At 34.9% G+C, this 25,025-nt stretch overlaps 1 protein-coding gene across 4 annotated transcripts in view; it reads left to right on the forward strand.

The window, feature by feature from the left end:
* FAM227B (family with sequence similarity 227 member B) overlaps positions 1-25,025 on the forward strand; it is a 213,772-nt gene that overhangs the window by 3,535 nt on the left and 185,212 nt on the right. For all 4 annotated transcript variants that reach the window (XM_069596547.1, XM_069596549.1, XM_069596548.1 and 1 more), the window contains exons 2-8: positions 7,808-7,933; positions 9,838-9,891; positions 12,167-12,398; positions 13,915-13,982; positions 16,961-16,996; positions 17,436-17,540; positions 23,356-23,454. In XM_069596547.1, the coding sequence (XP_069452648.1) occupies positions 7,886-7,933; positions 9,838-9,891; positions 12,167-12,398; positions 13,915-13,982; positions 16,961-16,996; positions 17,436-17,540; positions 23,356-23,454 (642 nt within the window). In that variant the 5' untranslated portion in view covers positions 7,808-7,885. The remainder of the gene's footprint in view (positions 1-7,807; positions 7,934-9,837; positions 9,892-12,166; positions 12,399-13,914; positions 13,983-16,960; positions 16,997-17,435; positions 17,541-23,355; positions 23,455-25,025) is intronic.

A 25,025-nucleotide genomic window follows, 5' to 3' on the forward strand; every position in this document is an offset into this window, starting at 1 on the left:
TTCTTTGCATAGTCCTTTGTTTTTCTGAAACATATTTTCTAATAGTTTCCTGAGAAAAGGTAAATGAGAGTATTGTAGACAGCATCATAACCACTCTCAATGCAGGTCCTATTGATATGTTTTCCTGTGTGGCAGAAGGAACTTTGTACATGTGATTAAGTTAAGGATCCTGCAATGAGGAAATTACAGGATTATCTACGTGGGTTCAACATAATCATAAGTGTCCCTATAAAATGGATTATAAGAGGTCAGAAAGGGGAGAAGATGCTATACTACTGGCTTTGAGGTTGAAAGAAGGAGCTAAGGAGCGAAGCAGTGTAGGGGGCTCCTAGAAGCTGCAAAGGCAAGGAAACAGATTCTCCCCTAGAACCTCCAGAAGGAGTATAGCTCTGCAGACCCATTTCAGGCCTCTGACCTCCAGATATGGGAGATAAGTAAACCTGTATTGATTTAAGCAGTTAAGTTTGCAGTAATTTGTTAGAGCAGCTATGTGAAACTAATAATAGAGAAAAATGGTGATTTTTTTTAAACTGACTTAAAAATCTGAAGCATGATATGTATTTAATTGATGGGCTGTCTGTATTTATATTTGAATTTCTAGTTTGAAAGTCATTTTCTGGAAATAATTATCTAAATTCTTATCTTTTAACCTCTGATTCTTATCTTTAACACTTTTATTCTAGTTTCCAGAACATTGCTTCAGCTTCCTCCCCATAAACATTTTGTTGACTAGGTAATTAATTTCATTATATTTATACCTTTTATTTTTTCCCTATTGCCTCATAAAATACTGTTTTTTGGTTTCAGGGATGCATTATTTTATCATCTCTCTCTAAGAATCTTAAAGACATTTTTAAAGTTTCCTTTTGTTCCCTATATTATCTGTATCCTCTCAGATTTTATTTTGTTATCTTTTCTGATTTCTAGTTTTTAATTTTTATCTTTTTTGATATTTTGCAGCTGTTCCTTAAATATCTAGTAAGCCTTGGATTTCTGTTTGTATTGAAGAATGAAGATTAAAATAGTGATATAAAGCTCACTGTGTTTTCATAAGAGGATCAGATTTTTCATTGGAAAATTTTCAAACATTCTATAGAATAAAAGGCACTAATGATGATAAGAGCAGAAATCAGTGAAAGTGAAAACAAATGTGCATTAGAGGAAAGCAACAGGCCAAAATTGGTTCTTTGAAAAGATTAATAAAATTGAAAAGCCTTAAACTGACCAAGTAAAAAGAGAAAACTCAAAATACAAATATCAAGAATGAAAGTGGTAATATCCTACAGGTGATAAAAATAATAAGAGGATATTAAGAACAAATATTTATATCAAAGTATTTGACATCTTTTGCTTTCCTTGAAAAACACAATTTACCAAAACTGATAAAAAAGGAAATAGACAATGTCAATGACTGTATCAATTTTGAGAAATTACATCTATGTTAGTCTGCTCTAGCTGCCATAATAGAATACTACAGACTTGGTCACTTAACAGAAATATATTTTTTCACAGTTGTGGAGGCCTGAAGTCTAAAACCAAGGTGCTGTCAGTGTTGGTTTCTGGCGAGCCCTTTCTTTCTGGCTTCTAGATGGCGGCATTCTCACTGTGTCCTCACATAGCCTTTGTGCATGCACAGAGAGAAAGATCCCTGCGGTGTCTCTTAACTCTTCTTATAAGAATAGCACTCTTATTGAACTAAGGCTCCACCCTTAAGACCTCATTAAATTTAATTTCTTCTCCAAAGGCTCCATCTCCAAATATAGTCACATTGAGGGTTAGGTCTTCAAGGTAGGCCCTAAGGAAAAACACAATGTCTGAAATGAAGACTTCACTGGATCACCAACAGCATTACTTATCCAAACTGACAAACAGAGGAAAAAAGTTTGGAAAAAACCCCAGCAATCTTAGTGACCTGTGGGACCATTTCAGGCTATCTACCACAGATGCAGTTGGAGTCCCAGAAGGAAAGATGGGCAAAAGAAAAAAAAATTTGAATAAAAATGATGGATAATTATCCAAATTGATAAAAACTGTAAATGGACATGTTCAGAAATTCAGCTAATCCAGACAGAATTAAGAAAAGAAGGAGAGGGGTAATTGGGGGAAGAGGGAGGGAGGGACAAACAACCCCACTGACTGCTGAAAACCAGTGATAAGGAGAATATTTTAAAAGCAGCCAGAGGAAAAGACACATCACATATAGGAGAACAAATATTAAATGATTAGAAATGTTCCTTTCCCCTTTGTTATTTGCAAGATTATGAGTAAAGTTGGTGTGGTTTCTTCCTTAAATCTTTGATAGAATTTACTTATGAAGCCATTTGAGTCTGGAGTTTTCTTTGTGAGTTTTTCATTACAAATTTTATTTAATTGTCATAAGTTATTTACCTTTTCTAGCCACCTCAGAGAAATTAAAATGTATCCACAGAATTGTATGCATTTATAATAGCAGCTTTCTTCCTATAAATGCTCAAATCTTTAAATAAGGCAGTGTGTACACACACATACACATACACACATACTGGAATACTACTCAGCAATAATAGTTGATGATCTTGGATATTTCTCAGAATTCATATGTTGAGCAAAAGAAACCAGATACAAAAGAGTATGCAATGTTATAATTCCATTTTTATGAAAGTCTAGACCAGGCAAAGTTAATCTACAGCTAACTATAGTTACATAAAGCAGATTAGTGTGGCCCAACACCAGTGGTGGGATATTTTTGCATGAAGTTGTAGGAATCAACAATAAAGTAGCACAAGGAAACATTTTGGAAGTGATCTAAATGTCAGTTTTCATTCCAATCCCAAAGAAGAGTTTGCCAAAGAATATTTAAACTATCGTACAGTTGTGCTTCTTTCACATGCTAGCAAAGTTGTGCTCAAAAAACTTCAAGCTAGATTTCAGCAGTACATGAACCAAGAACTTCCAAATGTACAAGCTGGGTTTAGAAAAGGCAGAGGAACCGGAGATCAAATTGCCAGCATTAGTTGGATCATGGTGAAAGCAGGGAATTCCAGAAAATTCCCTTCTGCTTCACTGACTATACAAAAGCCTTTGTGTGGATCACAGCAAACTATGAAAAATTCTTAAAGAGATGGGAATAACAAACAACCTTACCTGCCTCCTGAGAAACCTGTATGCAGTTCAAAAAGCATCAGTTAGAACCACACATGGAATAGCTGGCTGGTTCAAAACTGGGAAAGGAGTATGGCAAGGCTGTATATTGTCTCCCTAGTTATTTAACTTACATGCAAAGTACATCATGCAAAATGCCTGGCTGGATAAATCACAGGCTGGAATCAAGATTGCCAGCAGCAATATCAACAACCTCGGATATGAAGATGATACCACTCTAATGGCAGGAAGTGAAGAGGAACTAAAGAGACTCTTGATGAGGGTGAAGGAGAGTGAAAAGGTTAGCTTGAAACTCAACGTTCAAAAAAGCTAAGATTGTGGTCCCATGAATTCATGGCAAATACAAATGGAAAAAGTAGAAGCAAGGACAGATTTTATTTTCTTGGACTCCAAAATCACTGTGGATGGTGACTGCAGCCATGAAATTAGAAGACACCTGCTCCTAGGAAGGAAAGCTTTCACAAACCTAGACAGCATATTAAAGAACAGATAGATACATCACTTTGCAGATAAAGGTTCATGTAGTCAAAGCTATGGTTTTTCCAGTAGTCATGTATGGATATGAGAGTTGGACCTCAAAAAAGGATGAGCCCTGAAGAATTGATACGTTCCAATTGTGGTGCAGGAGAAAACTCTTAAGAGTCCCTTGGCACAGCAAGGAGATCAAACCAGTCAATCCTAAAAGAAATCAACCCTGAATATTAACTCTGAGGACTAATGCTGAAGCTCCAGTAATTTGGCCACCTGATGCAAAGAGCCAACTCATTGGGAAAGACCCTGATGCTGGGAAAGATTGAAGGCAAAAGAAGGGGGCAGCTGAGGATGAGATGGTTAGATAATGTCACCAGTTCAATGAACATGAACTTGAGCAAAGTCCAGGAGACAGTGGAGGACAGAAGCTGGCATCCTGCAGTCCATGGGGTCGCAAGAGTCAGATACAACTTAGCCACTGAACAACAACAAAATATTACACAATTTTTTTTCTTTAGCCACAGACTTTATTATTTGAATATTTGCAACTATGACTCTATACACAAATTTTAATTTCTTACAAAACTCTACATTCCATATTGCTAGGTCACTTCACTCTGTTTTATGCCACATTTCCATCAAAAGGCATTTCCCCAAATCACAATCTGCCTGATTGTGTGTTTGTTGTAGTTTAGTTGCTAAGTTGTGTCTGACTCTGCGACTCCGTGGACTGTAGCCTGCCAGGCTACTCTGTCTATGGGATTTCCCAGGCAAGAATAATAGAGTGGGTTGCCATGTCTTTCTCCAGGGTACATTTTTTGAAATGTTTATTTATCTAACCGTGCCAAGTCTTAGTTGTGGCATGCAAAATCTTAGCTGTGGCATGTGGGATCTAGTTGCCTGAACCAGGACTGAACTCAAGACTCCTGCTTTGGGAGCTCAGGGTCTTACCACTGGAGCACCAGGGAAGTCCCTAAATGCTACACATCTTAACTGTAATGAGGGTACATGGATGTATGCATTTGTCACTTAAAATGGTACCTTTTTTTACATAGTAATTGTGTAGTAAGAAAATTATACCTCAATATAGGTGATTTAAATAGAAAAATAATTTATATTTCTATTAACTATCACAAAACCATAGAAAAGGACATGTTTAAAATACATTTGTGGCTTAAACACTTAAAACATACCATAAAATAGGAGTATACAATGGGATAAATCTAATGAAAGATTGAAAAATCAATCCAGACACTTAAGAGGTGTGCAATTTACTGTATGTGTGTTTTACTTTAACAAAAATATTAACAAAAATAAGTTGCACATATGACTTGGTAAAAATAAGCCGTAAATGAAACTATTATGTTAATATTAGAAATGTTAAAGTAGGCATGATTAAAGATATTTTAAAGGAATTGTGGAGATAAAATGGGTATAGGAGATAATGAGGCAGAAGAAAGAGTTTAAGATAATTCAGACTTTAAACCTGGATAATTGTGAAACCTCTATAATTAAAAATAAGAGTAAGATTTATCTACTAAGGACTTGTGTTTCAGGCAATGATCATGAATTGTGTTTTGAAAATACTAGGTTTAAAGTTAAAATACCTAAATGTAAAATATTTATGTTCAAGTCTTCTGTGAATCTTTAGAGTAATGTGTCATTATTCTAAATAAAAATCAGTTTAAACAATTACATAGAATCTAAAAATTCAGGCATTAAAGATTACCACAAATCTCATAGCTCTGAATCCTACTCCACACTGATGATATATTAGAGACAATATAAAAGTATTATAACTGATTTTGGAATTCCAGGGTAAATCACACACAAGTATGATGTATCCTTTTTATACCTGACTTTCCTCAAGTTGCTAGTAATTTGCTAAAGATATTTGTATCTGTGTTCTTGAGGGACATTTGGTTTGTAATTTTCTTTTGAGGGGGTAATCTTGTCAGATTCTGTTATCAAAGTTATACTGGCTTTATAAGAAAGTATTCCCTCCTCTATTTTTGAAAGTTGCGTTATCATCTTCTTTCAGTTTTAGTGATTATAGTTTTTAAGGATTTGCCCATTTCTTGTAGGTTGTTAAATTATTGACACAAGTTTTAAATTATATGCCCCTAAGTCATTTAATCAATGCAGGTTCCCTAATGACATCCTTTTCATCCTTCTTGTATTGGTCATTTATATTTTTCTCACATTTTTAAATTCAACCTACTGAAGAATCTTTTTAAAAATCTTTTAAAAGACCAACTTTCCATTTGTTGAGTTCTCTATTTGCATATTTTTATTTAGTCTTCTCATATCTTTTAATTCCTTTTTCTATTTACTTTTAAATTCTTTTCAGTTTTTTTAGCTTTCTTAAGCAGTGTGTTTTCCTCTAAGCATAGGTTTAGGTGTGTCCCACAAACTTTGATACATTGTGTTTAATCTTTCAGTTAGAAAATTTTCTAATTTTTCTTATTGCTTCCTCTTTGAGCTAGAAATGGATTATTTACTATTTAAGGATTCTCTAGTTGTCTTTTTGTTACTCTTTTCTATTATGGTCAGATAACATACCCCGAATGATTTCAATTATTTGGAATTTTTGAGTCTTACAGTACAGCATGAGTCCATCTTCCGTGTTTTATTACTTAAAAAGACTGTGTATTCTACAGTTGTGGGATTTAGTTGTTCTATAAATATCAATTAGGTTAAGTTGCTTGATAATGTTGTTCAAATCTTCTGTCTCCTGACTGATGTGTGTGTGTGTGTGTGTGTGTGTGTGTGTGTACTTGATTCATCAGTTACTCAAAGCAATATGCTAAAATCTCCAGCTATCACTGTGGTTTTGCCTGTTGTATGATCAGACCCCTCAAAATGGCAGTTCTCCTCTTTGAATATCCCCTGCTCAATCAGTTCCTTTCCCAGCCAGTTATTATTCTAATCCTTGGACCAAAGTAGCTTTACCTGCTAGGTTATCAAGGGGAAACATTTGCCATCATTAGCCAGTGGGGCTGCAAAGGACCCGCCTCTGCTAATTTACCTAGTAGCTGATGAGCCAATCTGAGGTGAATTGCCCCTATGAATGGTAGCCTCCTTTTCCTGGAACAGTGAAGATTACTGCCATGTCCAGACTGCCTTTTGGGTTGTGGTGTAGCTCCAGGACTTTGGACTTATAAGATTTCAAACCGTTGATGTTTCTGTCACCATTTACAGGTTCTTTCTTCCGTCCCACAACTGAGCAATTACAAGGCTTGCAGGCCTGCAAGGTGTAGGTCAATGCCTGTATTTCTCTTTAGTTTTATAAACTTCGGCTACCTTTCTTTTGAAGCTCTTTTAGTAAATGCAGATGCGTTTGTCATTGGTATGACTTAAGGAACTAACCTTTTGTTAATGTGAAATAACCTTATTTATGTCTGGTAATTTTCCTTGACTTAAAGTCTACTTTGTCTGATATTAATATAGACGCCAGTTATGTTTAGTGTTTGCATAGTTCTAGAATTCTCATTTGTTTCTTTTTTGGAATTTTAATATCTCTTGAAATACTCCACAGCTTCATGCACTATAATCAAACCTATACTGTAAAGTCTTTAATGTATTTATAGTACTTTTTAAGTCCTTGATGCTAATTACAATAACTGGATTCTCGGTGAATTGGTTTGTATTGACTGTATTTTCTTTTGATTATGGTTCCCATTTTCCTTCTTTGTATGTCTTAAAATTGTTTTATTGTGTATTAGACATTCTGTGGAAAAACTTGTGGAGACTAAAGTTTAATTTAATTTTAGTTTTGAGAGCATAAGCCTTTTTCTCTCCTTAGCACTTCAAGTGAGAGGCTGATTTTTTAAAATCCTTCTAGATTTGATTTGGGCTTTAGGATTGAGTGCAGCTTTAATAGATTGAGCTCACCTATGACTAACTCAACCTCCAACCTCCCTCTTGAGAGCCACCTCTTATCACTTGTCAGTGTTGAGTTGGGACACTTGCAGAATGAAGTTTTAGATGATGTCAGTTCACCTTTGGACCCAACTCCATCTGGGCTCCTGGAACCCAAGTACTATAAGCATGTGTTAGCTTGTCTAGGTTCTGTATCTTTCTAGCCCCTCCTCTACTGCGGCTTTCTTGACAAAATTCAGAAGCAAGGTTTGGGTACCTGGGAAGGGACTATTTGGTTGAGTCATTTATATTTTTTCATTTGGGTATCTTTCAGACTCCAGTCTGTTCCCCAGCTCGTGCAGACACTTGAAGCCCAGCTGATTTCTCTTCATCTCTTCAAAGTTACTGCCCCATGGTAGGCCAACTTTTCCCTCAATTGCCGCACAGAACTCACGGTCAGGTAAGGGAACTGCCACAACTTTATACTTACTTATAAAGGAGATGTTTCTTTCTGAATTTCGGGTCCCCAGGGTTTCCCAGGAGGGCAGCTTCATGGGCTTGCAAGCTGTGCAGTTGCATGCATCTACTGATAAGAAGGACCCTACACTAAGTTTAATGATCTGATGTTACCATTTTAAAATTCTTATTTTTTGAGCACTGGGACTCTAAATTGTCACACATTATATAGTCCCACTTAGTGGCATCCACCACTTTTCACGAACCCCATAGATTTTCATTTGGTCCAGGATTTTCTTGTTGTTACCATGGAATCATTAGCATTTTGTATCCTACATCCTATCAAGGTCATAAGCCTGTTTAATTTATGCCTCACCTCCTTTTAACTTACCCCCTAGAGAACTCTGGAATTTTATATTGAAGTTAACTGAAATTTTCCTATGCATATTTCATTTCTTTAATTCATTTTTCTAATTCCCTTTAGTTGAAATGTGGGTATTTTTAGTGCTTTCTTCTAGAAGTGGTTTGACATCCATTACAAGGTAGGGAGAAAGGGTACCATTTAAATTGTTGTAATTATATTCCTTTGTATTCTGTGCATTTCAAAAAATACTGATGGCTTTCCTCTAGTAAAATTGCTATTCTCACTATCCCTAAAGATACTATATCATGAACATTTTTTTTTGGTCTTTCAGTATTGTGTGCACACCATCTCATTGTTTTCTTTTCTAGGTTTGACTAGGCCTAAAGCCACATGTTTTTCATAAAATTTCTTGAAAGCTCTACACATCTTTGCTTCTGTATACTTATGTTTTATAATGACTGTCACTCATGCTCTTTATTTTGTTATTGTATTACCTGTTATACATTTACTTATATTCTTCACATATTTTAAACAGTATTAAGACAATGAAATATTCTATTCGGCTTCAAATATGTAGTCATTTTGTAAAGCATGGCCTTGTGATTTTGTAATCTTGGTCATTGTATCTATTGATGTGAAGTATGTTCTAGTAAATTAAACTGTAAGATTGTCTTTTCAGATATGTTATCTTCAGAGCATTAGGGTATTATATTAGGATATTCTGAAGTCCTGTTATTTTTGCCTTCTCATTGATTTTTCATTCTTTAGAAGTGGTTTTATTATTTTTTAAAAATACCTCCACATTTCTTTGACATTAATCTACTCATTTATTCATTAATTTAAGAACATTGCCAGTTTATGTGCATAATTTTCAACCATTGGCCAACCACTACATGAAATTTTGACTCTTCAGCAGTGGTTACACTACATTTTCTGTCCTCATAGAGAAAAAAATCTGCTGTTGTTACCATAAAGAATCTTTGGGGGACCTAGGAAGACTTCCTAGAAAAGTGGCTTTTAATTTGATGTTTGATATAAGAGTTAAATAGGTCAATTTACAAAGAAACTAACAAAAATGGGATTATAATTTATTACATTGAAACATTCAAAGATTTATTTTCACCAGGTCACTTTTGTGCCTCTTAAAATATTTCATCAGTAAGAGGAGAATGTTATTATATATTATTGACTCTGAATTTATTATAGACACCGTCCAACCTAGCCCAAAATATCTTGGAACTCATGATGGAATTAGAAATGAGGACGTTGAGCAGGATTCATATGTAGCTTTTCTCTAGGAAAAGTGTATAAGAAGGAGGCCTTTTATAGAATTTGGTTTGCAGACTCAGAATTTAAACATTAATATCTGTCCCTTTTCAAAGTACAAGAACTTTACAAAGAGAATAGTTTACAATATTTTACTTACAGCTCTGAAAATTATAACTGAAGTTCAGTATCATAATGTACTTAAATAAATTAAGTATAACCATCCTATAAACAATCTGAAATTTTGTTAATGAATAATATTCATTTTACTTTATTAGAAAATGCAAGAACCTCCAAAGAACATTGAAGAATTTTTAAAGCTTCAAAACTTGGTGAGTAGAATACCCTGTTTTATGGGACCTTCACCACTGGTACATATATCAGCCCTTTTCCTTTAGGAAAATACAGCAATTCTTTTTGATTGCCCTTAGAGTTACTTTGACAGTTTTAAAAGAAATTGTTGAGAGTTTGATTGGAATTACAATAGACTTTTGAAATTACTTTTAGAAACAGTCCTTTTAAAAAATACATCCTAAAATCACATAGTGCTAGAGCTGTAAAGACTTTAAGTGCCACCACTCATCTATCAACCTCCTTAAAATGTGATTTTTTAAAATTTCAAAATTACTGGTATTTTTTTTCTGGTTATAACTAAGATAGTCATTTTAGAAAATTAAAGAGAAAAGCACTAAAAAAGATAAGCATCTTAATTTTATCCTTTATAGATTAACCAGATATATCTCTGTATTTAGAGAAAACATAATCTAATCAAGCTGGTAGAATTTCAGGATACTTTATTCATAGTATAATTATATAGTATAATTCAATATCTTGAACAAGAGTTGTAATATCTCAAGTCTGACATAAAGGTGTATTTTCATAAACCTTCAGGCATGTTGTAAAATCTGTTCAAGTTCATTTCCATTTTAGCCTCTCCCCACTTTCCCCAAATTCATTTCCAATTTTAGCCTGTTGCCACTTTCCTAACTTCCCTAACAATCAGGATGACCCCTAACATAAGGACTGTGTTTTCAAATGTGGCTGTCATTCTAATTTGACAATGTTTGTCTCCAGGGAGTGTATCTTGTGATCATATCTTATTTTTCAGAGATCTTTGTATTTTTGACACATAATATCCAGATTTTAAGGCTGGAAAACTTCCCCAGTTTGTGTGTTTTGTTTAAGACATATGTTTGTAGGATTTGTGAGACAGCACTGATGCATCTAAAATTCTCTTTTTCCAAAATAGCAGGGGGACCTAGGTCCTGCTGGGGAAGTCTTTCAGCATTAAACCCTGGGTATTATCCAGGCACCTGTTACCATTACAGGAAATAGTGGATTTAGGAAGCTTTCAAAGGAAGGAAAATGGAAGTAGAATAGACCAAGACAAAATTTAAAATCTCTGATCTGCAGACTTCAGATTTATTCCCATTTAAGTTAAATTCCCAGAGTATCTTACCCACATTCTTCTTAAGAGAGTTTCATCCTATGAAAACTGCTACTCTTCCAGAAAGCATTCTCTTATTCACAAACCTTTAATTATGTCTGTTATCTTTCTTTGTTTTGGTATTCAACAACTCAATTAAAAGATTATCTTGTATTTAGATTTGCAAATATTAATGTTGTGATTCCCCTTTCCTTCCCTTTCCTTCTTCTCCTTCCCTTCCTGAACAATGTAGTCCTAAAGCCATTTGGGGGTCAGAACAAGGCAGCATCCGCACTGGGAGGGGAAGGAAATGTGCTGTGGTCACCTGGAGCAGGGTTTCAGAACTCTGCCACCATGGTGAAGGTATCCATGTGACCCCACAGGTGTCAGAGTCCAGGGGGGTGAGGATGGTATTCGCATGTGACCGGAGTGGGGAGGTGGTTCCGGGAAGTGGAGAGACAAACTGTGGCCTGGTTTGAAAAGTCAGAGCCTAAGCAGAATGAGAAGGGCATCCATATACTGAAGAGTCTAGCAGTGGATACCTGAGAAGATTGATCAAATCAGTACATATATTTAAGATAATGTCAGTTAGATTTTTCACTCCTGGAGATGGTAATTATGATATGGAAAAAGAGAAAACTAGAATGTTTGGAACTGGAATTAAATTTATCAATATGAACTCATGGCTTTAATTACATAGAGGTCAAGACTGAGGAACTGTTGTAGATCAAAGGGGATTAAAGACATATGATGCTTAAATGCAATATGTGATACTGAACTAGATCCTTTTACCATAAAGAGCATTATTGATTTAGTTGATGAACTCGAGTAATCTCAGAGAATTATATAGGAATGATGTAACAATGCCAGTTTCCTTATTCTGATGGTTATAGTTGGTTATGTAGGGGAATGTTTTTGTTCTTTGGAAATAAATACTCAACTATTCAAGGATGATGGGGGCATCAGTCAAGTAAGCAACTTACTTTCAAATGATTCAGGAAGAAAGTTTTTTGTAAAGCATCTGAAACTTCTAAAGTTTATGGTTTTTTACAAATTAAAAAATATATATTTAATAAAAATCATGCTGTAGAATAAAACTTCAATTTTAGTTCATTGATTTTTGAACTCTTTAAATTCATTCAAAAAATGATTTAAGTTGTATTGTCTCACATTTTCTGCAGGATCATTGGCCAAAGGAAGCCCATTTATGGGATAGTGATAAATTGTTACACGCTATGAAGAAAATAAAAGAAGATAGTTCATTTACTTCCATTTATACACATCTGTGGAGAAATGTCCTGCGAATAGATGATGCAGCTATAGCCATGGAGTCAAGATTATCAAAATGTTCAATTCTTTTGAAAAACCATGCTTCTGAAATATTTGAGTGGAACAGAATAATTTCCAGGACAAGTAAATCTATTCTTTATATACATAAAGTAATTGTCAGTTGTGTGTGTGTCTGTTGTGTTTGTGTCTCTCTATGTGTGTATTCTCATAAAGAATGAAATCCTAAAGTATAAAATATCTAAAAACATACATTTATTTTATTTTAAAACCTCTTCATTTCTAAATGGTCCAATATGGCTTTTTAGTTGAATGTGACCATTTGGATTCAAAAAAAGTGTTGCTGGGACAAAACCTAAAACGGTTCTAAACTTTGAGCTGGAGCAGAGATAACTGAGTATCAGGGAAAAAGAGTTGCATTAACAAATATTGGTACCAGAGACAAGCAAGTCAGCAAGAATCAAGATATGAAAACTGTTAGACCTATAACCAAAATAAAAGGAGTGAGACTTCACTTATATAAGCTAAGTTAGTTTGTGAGAAATACTTAGCATTCACTATTGGATAACTGCAGACTGAGTGAAAAGCTTATCTGTAAGTAATGATAATTTTTACTGCTTTTCAGTATTTATATAGCCTTTATCTAGTTGTATTTTTAACACTTTGAGAATACTTTTACATACTAATGGTGATTCTTATTCTTTAATGGGCAAACTTGTCATATATGTCTTAAGAATGATATTGGTTGTACTTACATTTTCTGTGTATTAAACAGATGTAATTATTTATATCATTTTCAGACCTTGAGTTTTCAAAATCTGAGTGTGTTTAAATACAATGTTATTAAATTCGCTACTGTGATAATTTTCTTATGGAATTTTTAATTAGTTAAAAAAATTTTGAAATTATACAAGCTACATATATAGAGCTGTGTCTATGTAAACATACAGGGAGAGAGAAAGCACGTGTGCATAATTTAAAAAACAACTTTTTATGTACTTATTGTTCTCAATATATAAATATCAGAGCTTAGACTCAAGTCTAGATTATCTGACTTCAAAGCCCCCATAGTCTTTCACTGAGCCATGCTCCAGAGTCCTGTACCATATTGTATTTAAGGTGACCATGAAACAACCAGATGTAAGTGGCTGAGCTATGTGAAAAACTTGGGGTTGTTCAGTAAGAAGGGATTAAGGTAAAATTGCAGATATAGGAACAAGTACTAAAGACAGACTAGTTGGAAGGTGACATTTCTAAATAGCAAAAGGAAAAGGAAAAGATATAATTCAACTCAGACTAGCATTATGCATCTAGCATTATGCTTATCAAAATATTTATTTGGAGTTTGGGACCCCAAAGCTGATGCTCTGTGACAACCAGGAGGGATGGGGTGAGGTGGGAGGGGGGACCAGGAGTAAGGGGACACATATGTGCCTATGGCCGATTCATCTTGATGTATGGCAAAAACCACCACAATATTGTAATTATCCTTCAATTAAATAAATTTAAAAAATTTAATAACTGGTTGATATCATTGGATAGTTTTATATATAATTTTGTTAATATATATAGTATATAATCTGCTTTTTAATTTTAAAGGATATTTGTGTATTTACATGTTATAAACACTCATTTTTTAAAGTTTCTCATGGAAAACTGAAACAATACAAGGCATTTCTAAAGAAGTACCATAAGGAAAAGAAAATAATGGTATGATATTTGTTTTCATCTTGCTTGAAAAACTATTTCACAGAAAATGTCACTATAATTTCATAAATAAGCATTGATAACATTAAAAATTTTCTTTTAGTCTTTTATCATCTATCTATCCCTGTATTTTTAAAATAGCTGGGCTCATAGTCATCTTTATACACTCAGTATGACTTCTGGTGTTCTCACATCACTGAAATTTATTTGAAGACTTATTTTATCCTCTGGTTATTTAAAAATTTATAGCATCTTATACTTAGGGGTATATGTCCCAAATCTCTTTTTCCTTTAGGAAAAAATAACAGTTTTTATTGCCTATAGAATTATTTGTTAACTTTTTAAAGAAAAATCTCTGAGATTTTGATTAGAATTATAATACTTTCTTTGAGAAACTTCGTCTTTTTCAAAAATGCATTCTAAAATTAAAGCTAGAAAAATTTGAAATGCAGCCATTCATCCATCCACCTCCTCAAATATTTTTTAAATTTCAAAGTACTTTGTATGTTATTTTTCCTGATTATGACTAAGGTAGTCATTATAGAAAATAAAGCAATAAGCACTAAACAGGATAAGCATCCTTATTTTATCATTTATAGATAAATAACATATCTCACTATTGTCATTTTCATTTTTCTTTTTATTTAAAAACATTCAAAATTCAAATTAAACTAACTTTTAAACATAAAAAATTCAATGTTTTACAGAATTTTTACCATTGCAAAATGTAAAAGGGTTTCTACATCATTAAAAGATAAACTAATGTAATAGCCCTCTTGTTGGATGTTTGGTTAAATTTCTTTATTATTTACAAAGCTGCTAGGAATATATTTGGAGCTAAAATTTGTGATTATGCATGATTATTTCATGATAAATTTCAGAAGTGAGACTACTAATACATGGGGAAAATGTGAAAATCTAAGTGTTTTGATACATATTGCCAAATTGTTTTCTAGAAAGGAAGTACAGTTCAGTTCAGTCACTCAGTAGTGTCTGACTCTTTGTGACTCCATGAACTGCAGCACACCAGGCTTCCCTGTCCATCACCAACTCCCAGAATTTACTCAAACTCATGTTCATTGAGTCAGTAATGCCATCCAACCATCTCATCCTCTGTCGTCCCCTTCTCCTCCCACCTTAAATCTTTCCCAGCATCAGGGTCTTTTCAAATGAGTCGGTCCTTTGCATCAGGTGACTGAAGTACTGGAGTTTCAACTTTAGCATCAGTCCTTCCAATGAATATTAGGACTGATTTCCTTTAGGATTGACTGGTTGGATCTCCTTGCAGTGCAAAGGACTCTCAAGAGTCTTCTCCAACATCACAATTCAAAAGCATCAGTTCTTCAGTGCTTAGCTTTCTTTATAGTCCAAATCTCACATCCATACATGACTACTGGAAAAACCATAGCTTTGACTAGACGAACCTTTGTTGGCCAAGTAATATCTCTGCTTTTTAATAAGCTGCCTAGGTTGGTCATAACTTTTCTTCCAAGGAGCAAGCATCTTTTAATTTCATGGCAGCAGTCACCATCTGCAGTGATTTTGGAGCCCCCCAAAATAAAGCCTGTCACTGTTTTCATTGTTTCCCCATCTATTTGCCATGAAGTGATGGGACCAAATGCCATGGTCTTAGTTTTCTGAATGTTGAGTTCTAAGCCAACATAACTAGTTATGTTCGTCATTGTAAATTTTGTATTTTCAAAGGATTTCAAAAATTCTAATGAATTTTATCAAATGTTTTTCAGGATCTCTTAAAATGACCTTTTAAATGAATTGTGCTAACAAAACTTTTAATGATAACTTTGTTAAATATATCTTATTGGATTCTGTCAGGATTTTAAAATTTATTATTCATATTTTTGTGGTATATTTCCCAGATTGTATTATCAAAAACTAGTTTTGTGTTACTATTACTCTGCTCTTTGAAAACTTTCAGTGTTTGTTTTCTGGAGACTAAAACCAGGACTTCAAGATTAATATCTTTTAAAATCCCATCTTTATTGACCAATTATGTCTATAGCTCTCAAGCATACAGCTTTATTTCTTATAACTGATCTCACTTTCCTTCTCTTTTTTATCCTTTTACCAGTACTTTAAATGGCAATAACATGATCCTCTTTCATATGGCAGTATATAATCATCCTTTCTAATTGGTTTCCTATGTCATCTCTTAAATGATATATGTATGTGTGTAATGTGCATAAACTTGCCTGCAAGGTAGTTAATAAGCAATATATTAGCATGTCTAGAACACCCAAACTAATCTAAACGGAAGGGTTCCTGTTCTCTGTGTAGAGTGGTGTCATGGACGTGAAGATGTGCCACCCAGATTCCCCTTCAGGGAAGGAGCTGTTGCCCTAGCCGCTAAAAGCATTGTTAGTGGACATCCTTCAGCTGTCAGCTCCTTCAGGGACTGCTCTCACAGGCAGAACCTCCTCTCCCAAGGAAACTAGCATCTAGGAGTCACTCACTCACACTACCGCCCAGGACTCACACTCACAAGTTGGAAACAGAAAGACCTGACTGTTTCAACCCAGTTCAGGACAACTGCTATGGGTCCTTTCAGTTTTAGAGTTCTGCGCAGGGTCAGGGCTGACTGACTTGCCTCATAGCTGCCTTTTCCATCTTCCGTCTCCTCTTGCCTTCCGTAGATAATCAATCCCCATAAACATTCTGAACACTAAATTGGTGTTCTACCTCACAGTCTGTTTCCCAGAAAAATCAAACTGCAATAAGTAGTTGGTATATATTTCTGTTATAGCTCTTATGTCGTTGTGTTTTGTATATGTAGCTGACTCCCTTCTTACCCTGAGACTAACTTGAGGGCAAGGAATATTTTTGTATTCTCAGCATCTTATATAGCGATAGCATTCTCTGTCTCAGTAAGACACACACACACACACACACACACACAGTAGAGTTACAAAGTCTAAAAATTCTTAAATTTAGAATTTTAAGATTTTATTTTATATTTTTTCCAGCTTTCAGATGAAATGGAGACAAAGAAGGATATAGAGGTATTTAAAATTTGTTTTATGAGATTATATATCAAAAATATTACATGGAACTAAAAGAATGTTTAAAGTAATATAGCAATAAATATAGATAATGGCCCCAGGAGAAAGAGTTGGAAAAAATACAGAAGATATCTTTTTCTGACTCATCAATTTCTTTATATATAGCCTGTCTAAAATTTGTTGTAATTTAAGTTAAAATTAGTTCTGAAATAATTGCTTTTACATTTAAATTTTTGACATATGAATATGCCAGGGCTCTTAATATCATAGAAACAGTTACTATGAAGATTTTTCTTAGGTGGATAAAATATGTTTACTTATTTTTAGTAAAAGTTTGTAATATAATTGCTAATGAATGCTAGTAGAATTTTTACCTGTCTTCTGTAGTTATATGAAAAGAATTAAGTAATTCCTGTTCTGTGATTTTTCTTCTTTCTAGGGTTGTGACTTCCCAGGATTCAGAACAAATGAACTTACTCAGCTGCCTAGACATCTGAATGCTGAACGAATTTATCTTTTTATTTTAAAGGCCCATAACTTTGATGTATGTAAATATTATTTTATTTCTATTATATGATAAATTTTGAGAATATGATTTAATGAATTAGGCCTTTACTTAAAACTATGACAGATTAGGTATTAAGCAAGATTTAATTCTTTCAGGCATGAAGTCTAGCAGGAAAGATCATTGATATTTTTAACACCTTGATAACCAAAAGAGAATATATTTGATTCTCTGTTACTGCCTCAGGAGTCTGAGGTTGCTAGTGTCCATTGATTTGGCACATGACTATAACAGGTGTTTCCCCCTCTTCCCACTCTGTCAGCTCAGGATATGTTAGCTTGCTCATTTTGATGTCAAGATAATTTAGGAGAACCCTTCCCCACAGCCCCACCTTTTGAACCCTCAAGTTTCTGAGGAATTTTTAAGAAATATCTCTACAGAAATATCAATAGCTAGTTTATTGAAAAACTGCACACAGGAAGGTAAATAGATCATTGGCCATTGAATGCCAGGTATAGGATGAGGTTTGAGTGGTTTTTGGTATTGATTTCCCTCTCACTTAAATATTAAGTGATCAACTAAAAAGGTTTCTGTTTCCTGGGGACTTGGACAATGCTCCTCGTACCTCCAGGCAGACTCTGAGATGGACTTGGCTCTTAGTAGTCCCTCCTCTTGGAGCTTCCCAGAAGTGCCTGTGGTAAAGAACCCACCTTCCAATGCAGGAGAGGTAAGAGACTTGGGGCTCAATTCCTGGGTTGGGAAGATACCCTGAAGGTGGGCACAGCAACCTACTCCAGTATTTTTGCCTGGAGAATCCTATGGATAGAGGATCCTGGCCGGCTACAGTCCATGGGGTCACAAAGAGTTGGACACAACTGAAGTGACTTAGCATGCATGCACACAGACCCTCTTCCTGTCCTTCACCACTAGCCTTCCTGTGGCTCTTTATTTCTCAACACAAAATCAATCTTCTCTCCTACTATAGTCCCCTATAGATGATCAGAAGGAGCACAGTCAACCATTAAACTTGGATAAATCAGTGTCAGCCATTATTTTCTGCCCATTCCTCACTCTTCAAGATGATAGTGTATCATTTTAGTGTTTCATCCTCAAGAAAAAATATTCCAGGAAATAATCTGATTAACCTGATTTGGGCCTCCTGTTTGCCCCTCCGTTAGGGAACCACAGAACTCCATTGAAAACTCCACCTAAAATGATTTAGTAATGACACATTTTCTTATTTTCTGTGCTAATACAGATGCTTCTCAATTCTCTTTTATATTTTATGGGATATTGATGAGAGGGAAGGCTTAGTTTTCCCTCATGATACAATTACCTGATTTCATTTTTTAAGAGAAAAACTATAGGTGGTATGATTATGCCTGGATCATGAGCATTTTTGTTACTTTGTCTGACTATTTTCCAAAGTTTCCTCAGGAAAAAGCTTTTATTATAAAGTAATTAATATAAATTATTGTTAAAATAATCTTAGGAATGTTCTAGACATTCTATAATCTTTAATTTTAGCATTTTGTATTCTAAAATGGGACTATATTTTAACCATGGGTGCATGTACATCTAACATAGATCACAAGTCAGTCACATAAACAAGACTTAGAAATATAGCTGTTAGGCATATTTTGTATACTTGGAGGATGCCAGCATTTTTTAAAGAAGTGGGAAAGGGAGGAGTGTAAGCAGATAGGGGTTTGGGGTAAGAAGTGCACAGGATATGACAAGCAGCTAGGTTTAGGATATTTTGAGTTTATGTACCAACAGTGGGCTTCCCTGGTGGTTCAGTGGTAAAGAATCCACCTGCCAGTGCAGGAGATGCGGGTACGATCCCTGAGTTGGGAAGATCCCCTGGAGTAGGAAGTGGCAACCCACTCCAGTATTCTTGCCTGGAGAATGCCAAGGACAGAGAAGCCTAGCAGGCTACAGTCCATGGGGTAACAAAGAGCCGGACATGACTTAGCAATTATCAATAACAACAAGCAATGGTATATCTAAACATAGATAACCAGTGTTCTATTTATTAATACACCTACCTGATTTGAAAAAAGAATTTTAACGGGCCTGTTGTCATCGTTCAATTGCTGTGACCTCAGCTCTTTGCAACCCCATGGACTGGAGCACGCCAAGCTTCCCTGTCCTGCACTGTCTCCTAAAGTTTGCTCAAATTCATGTCCTTCAAGTTGATGATGCTACCTAACCATCTCATCCTCTGACACTCCATTCTCCTTTTGCCTTCCATCTTTCCCAACATAAGAGTCTTTTCCAGTGAGTTGGCTCTTTGCATCAGGTAGCCAAAGTGTTCAGCAACAGTCCTTCTAATGAGCATTCAGAGTTGATTTCCTTTAGGATTGACTAGTTTGATCTCCTTGTTGTCCAAAGGACCCTCAAGAATATTTTCCATCTCCACAATTTGAAAGCATCAATTCTTTAGCACTCAGCCTTCTTTATAGTCCAGCTCTCACATCTGTATTTGACTACTGGAAAAACCATAGCTCTGACTATATATGGACCTTTGTAAGCAAAGTTATGTCTTTGCTTTTTAATATTGTTATGTTTGTCATAGCTTTTCTTCCAAAGAGCAAGTGTCTTTTAATTTCATGGCTGCAGTCACTGTCTGAAGTGATTTTTGGACCCCAAGAAAATCTGTCACTACTTCCATTTTTTCCCCTTCTATTTGTCATGAAGTGATGGGACCGGATCCCATGATCTTAGTTTTTTTAATGTTGACTTTTAAACCAGCTTTTCCACTCTCCTCTTTCACCCCATCAAGAGGCTCTTTAGTTCCTCTTTACTTTCTGCCATTAGAGTGGTACCATCTGCATATCTGAGGTTCTTGATATATCTCCTGGCAGTCTTGATTCCAGCTTGTGATTCATCCAGCCTGGCATTTTGCATGATGTACCTGCATATAAGTTAAATAGGGTGACAATATACAGCCTTGTACTCCTTTCCCAAGTTTGAACCAGTGAGTGGTTCCATGTGCGGATCTAGCTGTTGCTTCTTGAGTTGCATACAGGTTTTTCAGGAGACAGGTAAGATGGTCTGGTATCCCCCTCTTTAAGAATTTTCCATAGTTTTTTTGTAAGCCACACAGTCAAAGGTTCTGAGAGAACATTGTCCCCTGGAGGAGGTAATGAGAAACCCCACCAGTATTCTTGCTGTGAAAACCCTATGAACAGTATGAGAAGGCAGTTGGCCTGCTACACATGTGCAATGCAATGGCATTCAGATAGATGATGAAATTAAAGTGAAGAAAAAATAAGTGTAGGAAAATAATATCAGAAGGAATGTTATTTCATAGAAATGCTTATTGTAACTTCCCAAGAGTCTGAACTTTAGGAATCTAAAGCTTGGAAAGAGAACATTAAAGGGTTACTGTTACATGCTTGAAAGCGAGGCAGTCTATGAAATTGGCTGGACTCATGTTACCCTGTCCAAATAACATTCTTGCACATACAGTCATAGATTAAGTTTCTTGATAAAATGTAAATTATCCCCTGTACCACCCAGAACAGAATCTTGACTACAGATGATGCTCAGTAAAAATTTTATTGAATTGGGTGAAAAAAGAGGCCTATATTATGAGAAAGCTGAGCCAGAAACATACAGATATACACAAAATGTCTTAGAGGACATTAGAAGTATTTTTATCCAACCTATTAAAAGAATCAGTAATAGGAGAAAAAGTTCCAAGTCAGATAATGTATAGGCTTCAAGGTATGTTTACATTTATATGAATCAAAGTGTCACAAAAGGTAAAGGTTAATGGAAGAAAGTACCATTTAACTTTTTAAGTGGGTTTGAATTTTTTTGGCTGATTTCTATTTTTTGTTGTTTTGACTAAATACTGATAATAATTTAAAGAATTTGGAATTTTCCTGAAAGTTAGTGTCACTAAGCATAACCAAAGCTTAGAACAGAAGCAATCATGTAATTAGTTTACACTAAAAAGCATGCCTCTTGAAATTTGGAAAGTATTTCAAAAAAATTCAGATTTTTCTCTTGTATTTTAACTTTCTACTTTTTTCTTTATGTTTTTTGTAATTGAGTACTAAATAAGTTGAAGCTCTTACCAATGTACTCTATAAAGTGGCCTCTGAAAAAGAAGTGCCCCTACAGAATGCATGACAAAAAATCTCCTTGGTATAAAATTTTGCAGGTTTCCCTGCTGACTCAGGGGTAAAGAAACCTCCTACCAATACAGGAGATGCAGGTTCAATCCCTTGATGAGGACGATCCCCTGGAGAAGGACATGGCAACCCACTCCAGTCTTCTTGCCTGGGAAATCCCATGGACAGAGGAGCCTGGCCAGCTACAGTCTGTTGGGTCACAGAGTCGGACAAGACTGAACTGACGGAGTACACATAAAAATTTGTACAATATCCTTTTTGTAGACTTGTACTTGAGGAAGAGAAGTTCCTACCTGTGGATTTCATTGAAAGAAATCTTGAACTGTACTGAATCTGGCATTTAAAAACTTTTAGTGAATAAGATAAAATGATCCACTGAATGTACTTTTTTAAACCAAGACTTAGTCTCTAGTAGTCATGGTAAGTTAACTTCATGTGCCCGTTTTGATGAATTGCTAAGAAAGAATACTATGTTTAGTTAGGCTCTGGCACCGCACTCCAGTACTCTTGCCTGGAAAATCCCATGGGTGGAGGAGCCTGGAAGGGTGTAGTTCATGGGATCACTGAGGGTTGGACACGACTGAGCGACTTCACTTTCACTTTTCATTTTCATGCACTGGAGAAGGAAATGGCAACACACTCCAGTGTTCTTGCCTGGAGAATCCCAGGAACGGGGGAGCCTGGTGGGCTAAAGTGACTTAGCAACAGCAGCAGACTTATGATGGGGCCCATTGGGTTAGAATCCCATGATTGCTGATATCTGTCTTTATCATAAAAGGAAAACTCTAGCATGTGTCCTGGATTTTTGCTAGTCCTGGTCTAGCCTACACTGCCATTTCAATGACTGCTAACCAAATGTGGTTATTGAACATATGAAATATGCCTATTGTAACTCAGTTGAATTTTTTTATTGAAAAATAGTTTAACAGTATTGTGTCGGTTTCTGGGGTACAGCAACATGATTCAGTTATGCTATATATATAATATATAGTATATATATATACTTTTTAAGGTTTTTTTCCATTATAGGTTATTACAAGGCATTTCCACTATAGGTTATTATTACAAGGTATTGAATATAGTTTCCTATGCTATACAGTGGGACCTTCTTACTTATCTATTTTATATATAGTAGTGTGTATCTGTTAATCCCAAACTTATGATTTATCCCTCTCCACTACTTTCCCTTTTGATAACCTTAAGTTTATTTTCTATGCCTGTGATTAGCTGAATTTTAAAACTTATTTACTTTAATTATATATAAATTTTAAAATGACTTGATTCAATTATTGAACAACTTTAGAGTTAAAAAATAATAACCATATATTTTATAAAACCTAATTATGATCTAGTACTTTTGAAGAAAATACAGTGTTCAAGTTGAGATATGCTGTAAATATAAAATATATACTCTATTTCAAGGACCTAGTACCCAAAGGAATGTAAAATATTTCATTAATAATTTTATAACATTTATTATAATACATATTTAATATTTTAAATATATTTGGTTAAATGTCACTAAAACATCACCTTTGTACTTTGTTAAAATGTCTACTAGAAAACTTAATATACATATGGCTCACATTAAATTTCTATTGAGCAGCGGTAGTCTATAACTCTTAAATACATACTCTTTATAAAGCCTATTTATATTAATGTGTCTTATAATACATATTAATTTGATCATATATATCTTTTTTCCATAGGGAAAAGTTTTTAAAATCTGGAGGACTCATTTTCTCTCAGAAGCCTCTATTGCTCTTTTGCATGATTGCTTTTGGTGGTGGTTTCTCCATAAATTTAAGGTAAAATGTTTTTTAAAACTTCTTTTTAAAAAGTTGATTTGCAGCATAATTTTTCATTAGCGGTAACACTGGTGTTTTTTAATGTTCTTCTGATCCTATCACAAAGCTTGTTTTTTTAGTGTTCGGCATATATTAGAAGTCATGTTTGAAATCTAGAGTTCTTTTAGAGGAGTTAAAACCTTAATGTGGATTTCAAAGATCCAGAGTCTATATTAGTCAGAAAAAGATTAATTAAATCAAACACTGTATTTTGCCTGTGTTCTCCTCTAGGAGTTTTATAGTTTCTGGTCTTACATTTAGATCTTTAATCCATTTTGAGTTTATTTTTGTGTGTGGTGTTAGAAAGTGATCTAATTTCATTCTTTTACAAGTGGTTGACCAGTTTTCCCAGCACCACTTGTTAAAGAGATTGTCTTTACTCCATTGTGTATTCTTGCCTCCTTTGTCAAAGATAAGGTGTCCATACGTGTGTGGATTTATCTCTGGGCTTTCTATTTTGTTCCATTGATCTATATTTCTGTCTTTGTGCCAGTACCATACTGTCTTGATGACTGTGGCTTTGTAGTAGAGCCTGAAATCAGGCAAGTTGATTCCTCCAGTTCCATTCTTCTTTCTCAAGATTGCTTTGGCTATTCAAGGGTTTTTTGTGTTTCCATACAAATCTTGAAATTATTTGTTCTAGCTCTGTGAAAAATACTGCTGGTAGCTTGATAGGGATTGCATTGAATCTGTAGATTGTTTTGGGTAGTATACTCATTTTCACTATATTGCTTCTTCCAATCCATGAACATGGTATATTTCTCCATCTATTAGTGTCCTCTTTGATTTCTTTCATCAGTGTTTTAGAGTTTTCTATATATAGGTCTTTAGTTTCTTTAGGTAGATATATTCCTAAGTATTTTATTCTTTTCGTTGCAATGGTGAATGTGCTCTCCAACATAAATCACAGCAGGATCCTCTATGATCCACCTCCCATAATATTAGAAATAAAAGCAAAAATAAACAAATGGGATCTAATTAAAATTAAAAGCTTCTGCATAACAAAGGAAAATATAAGCAAGGTGAAAAGACAGCCTTCTGAATGGGAGAAAATAATAGCAAATGAAGCAACTGACAAACAACTAATCTCAAAAATACACAAGCAACTTATGCAGCTCAATTCCAGAAAAATAAACGACCCAATCAAAAAATGGGCCAAAGAACTAAATAGACATTTCTCCAAAGAAGACATACAGATGGCTAACAAGCACATGAAAAGATGCTCAACATCACTCATTATCAGAGAAATGCAAATCAAGACCACAACGAGGTACCACTTCACACCAGTCAGAATGGCTGCAATCCAAAAGTCTACAAGCAATAAATGCTGGAGAGGGTGTGGAGAAAAGGGAACCCTCTTACATTGTTGGTGGTAATGCAAACTAGTACAGCCACTATGGAGAACAGTGTGGAGATTCCTTAAAAAATTGCAAATAGAACTGCCTTATGACCCAGCAATCCCGCTGTTGGGCATACACACCGAGGAAACCAGAATTGAAAGAGACACATGTACCCCAATGTTCATCTCAGCA

This window comes from Ovis canadensis, chromosome 7, assembly GCF_042477335.2.
Source record: "Ovis canadensis isolate MfBH-ARS-UI-01 breed Bighorn chromosome 7, ARS-UI_OviCan_v2, whole genome shotgun sequence".
Taxonomy (NCBI): domain Eukaryota; kingdom Metazoa; phylum Chordata; class Mammalia; order Artiodactyla; family Bovidae; genus Ovis; species Ovis canadensis.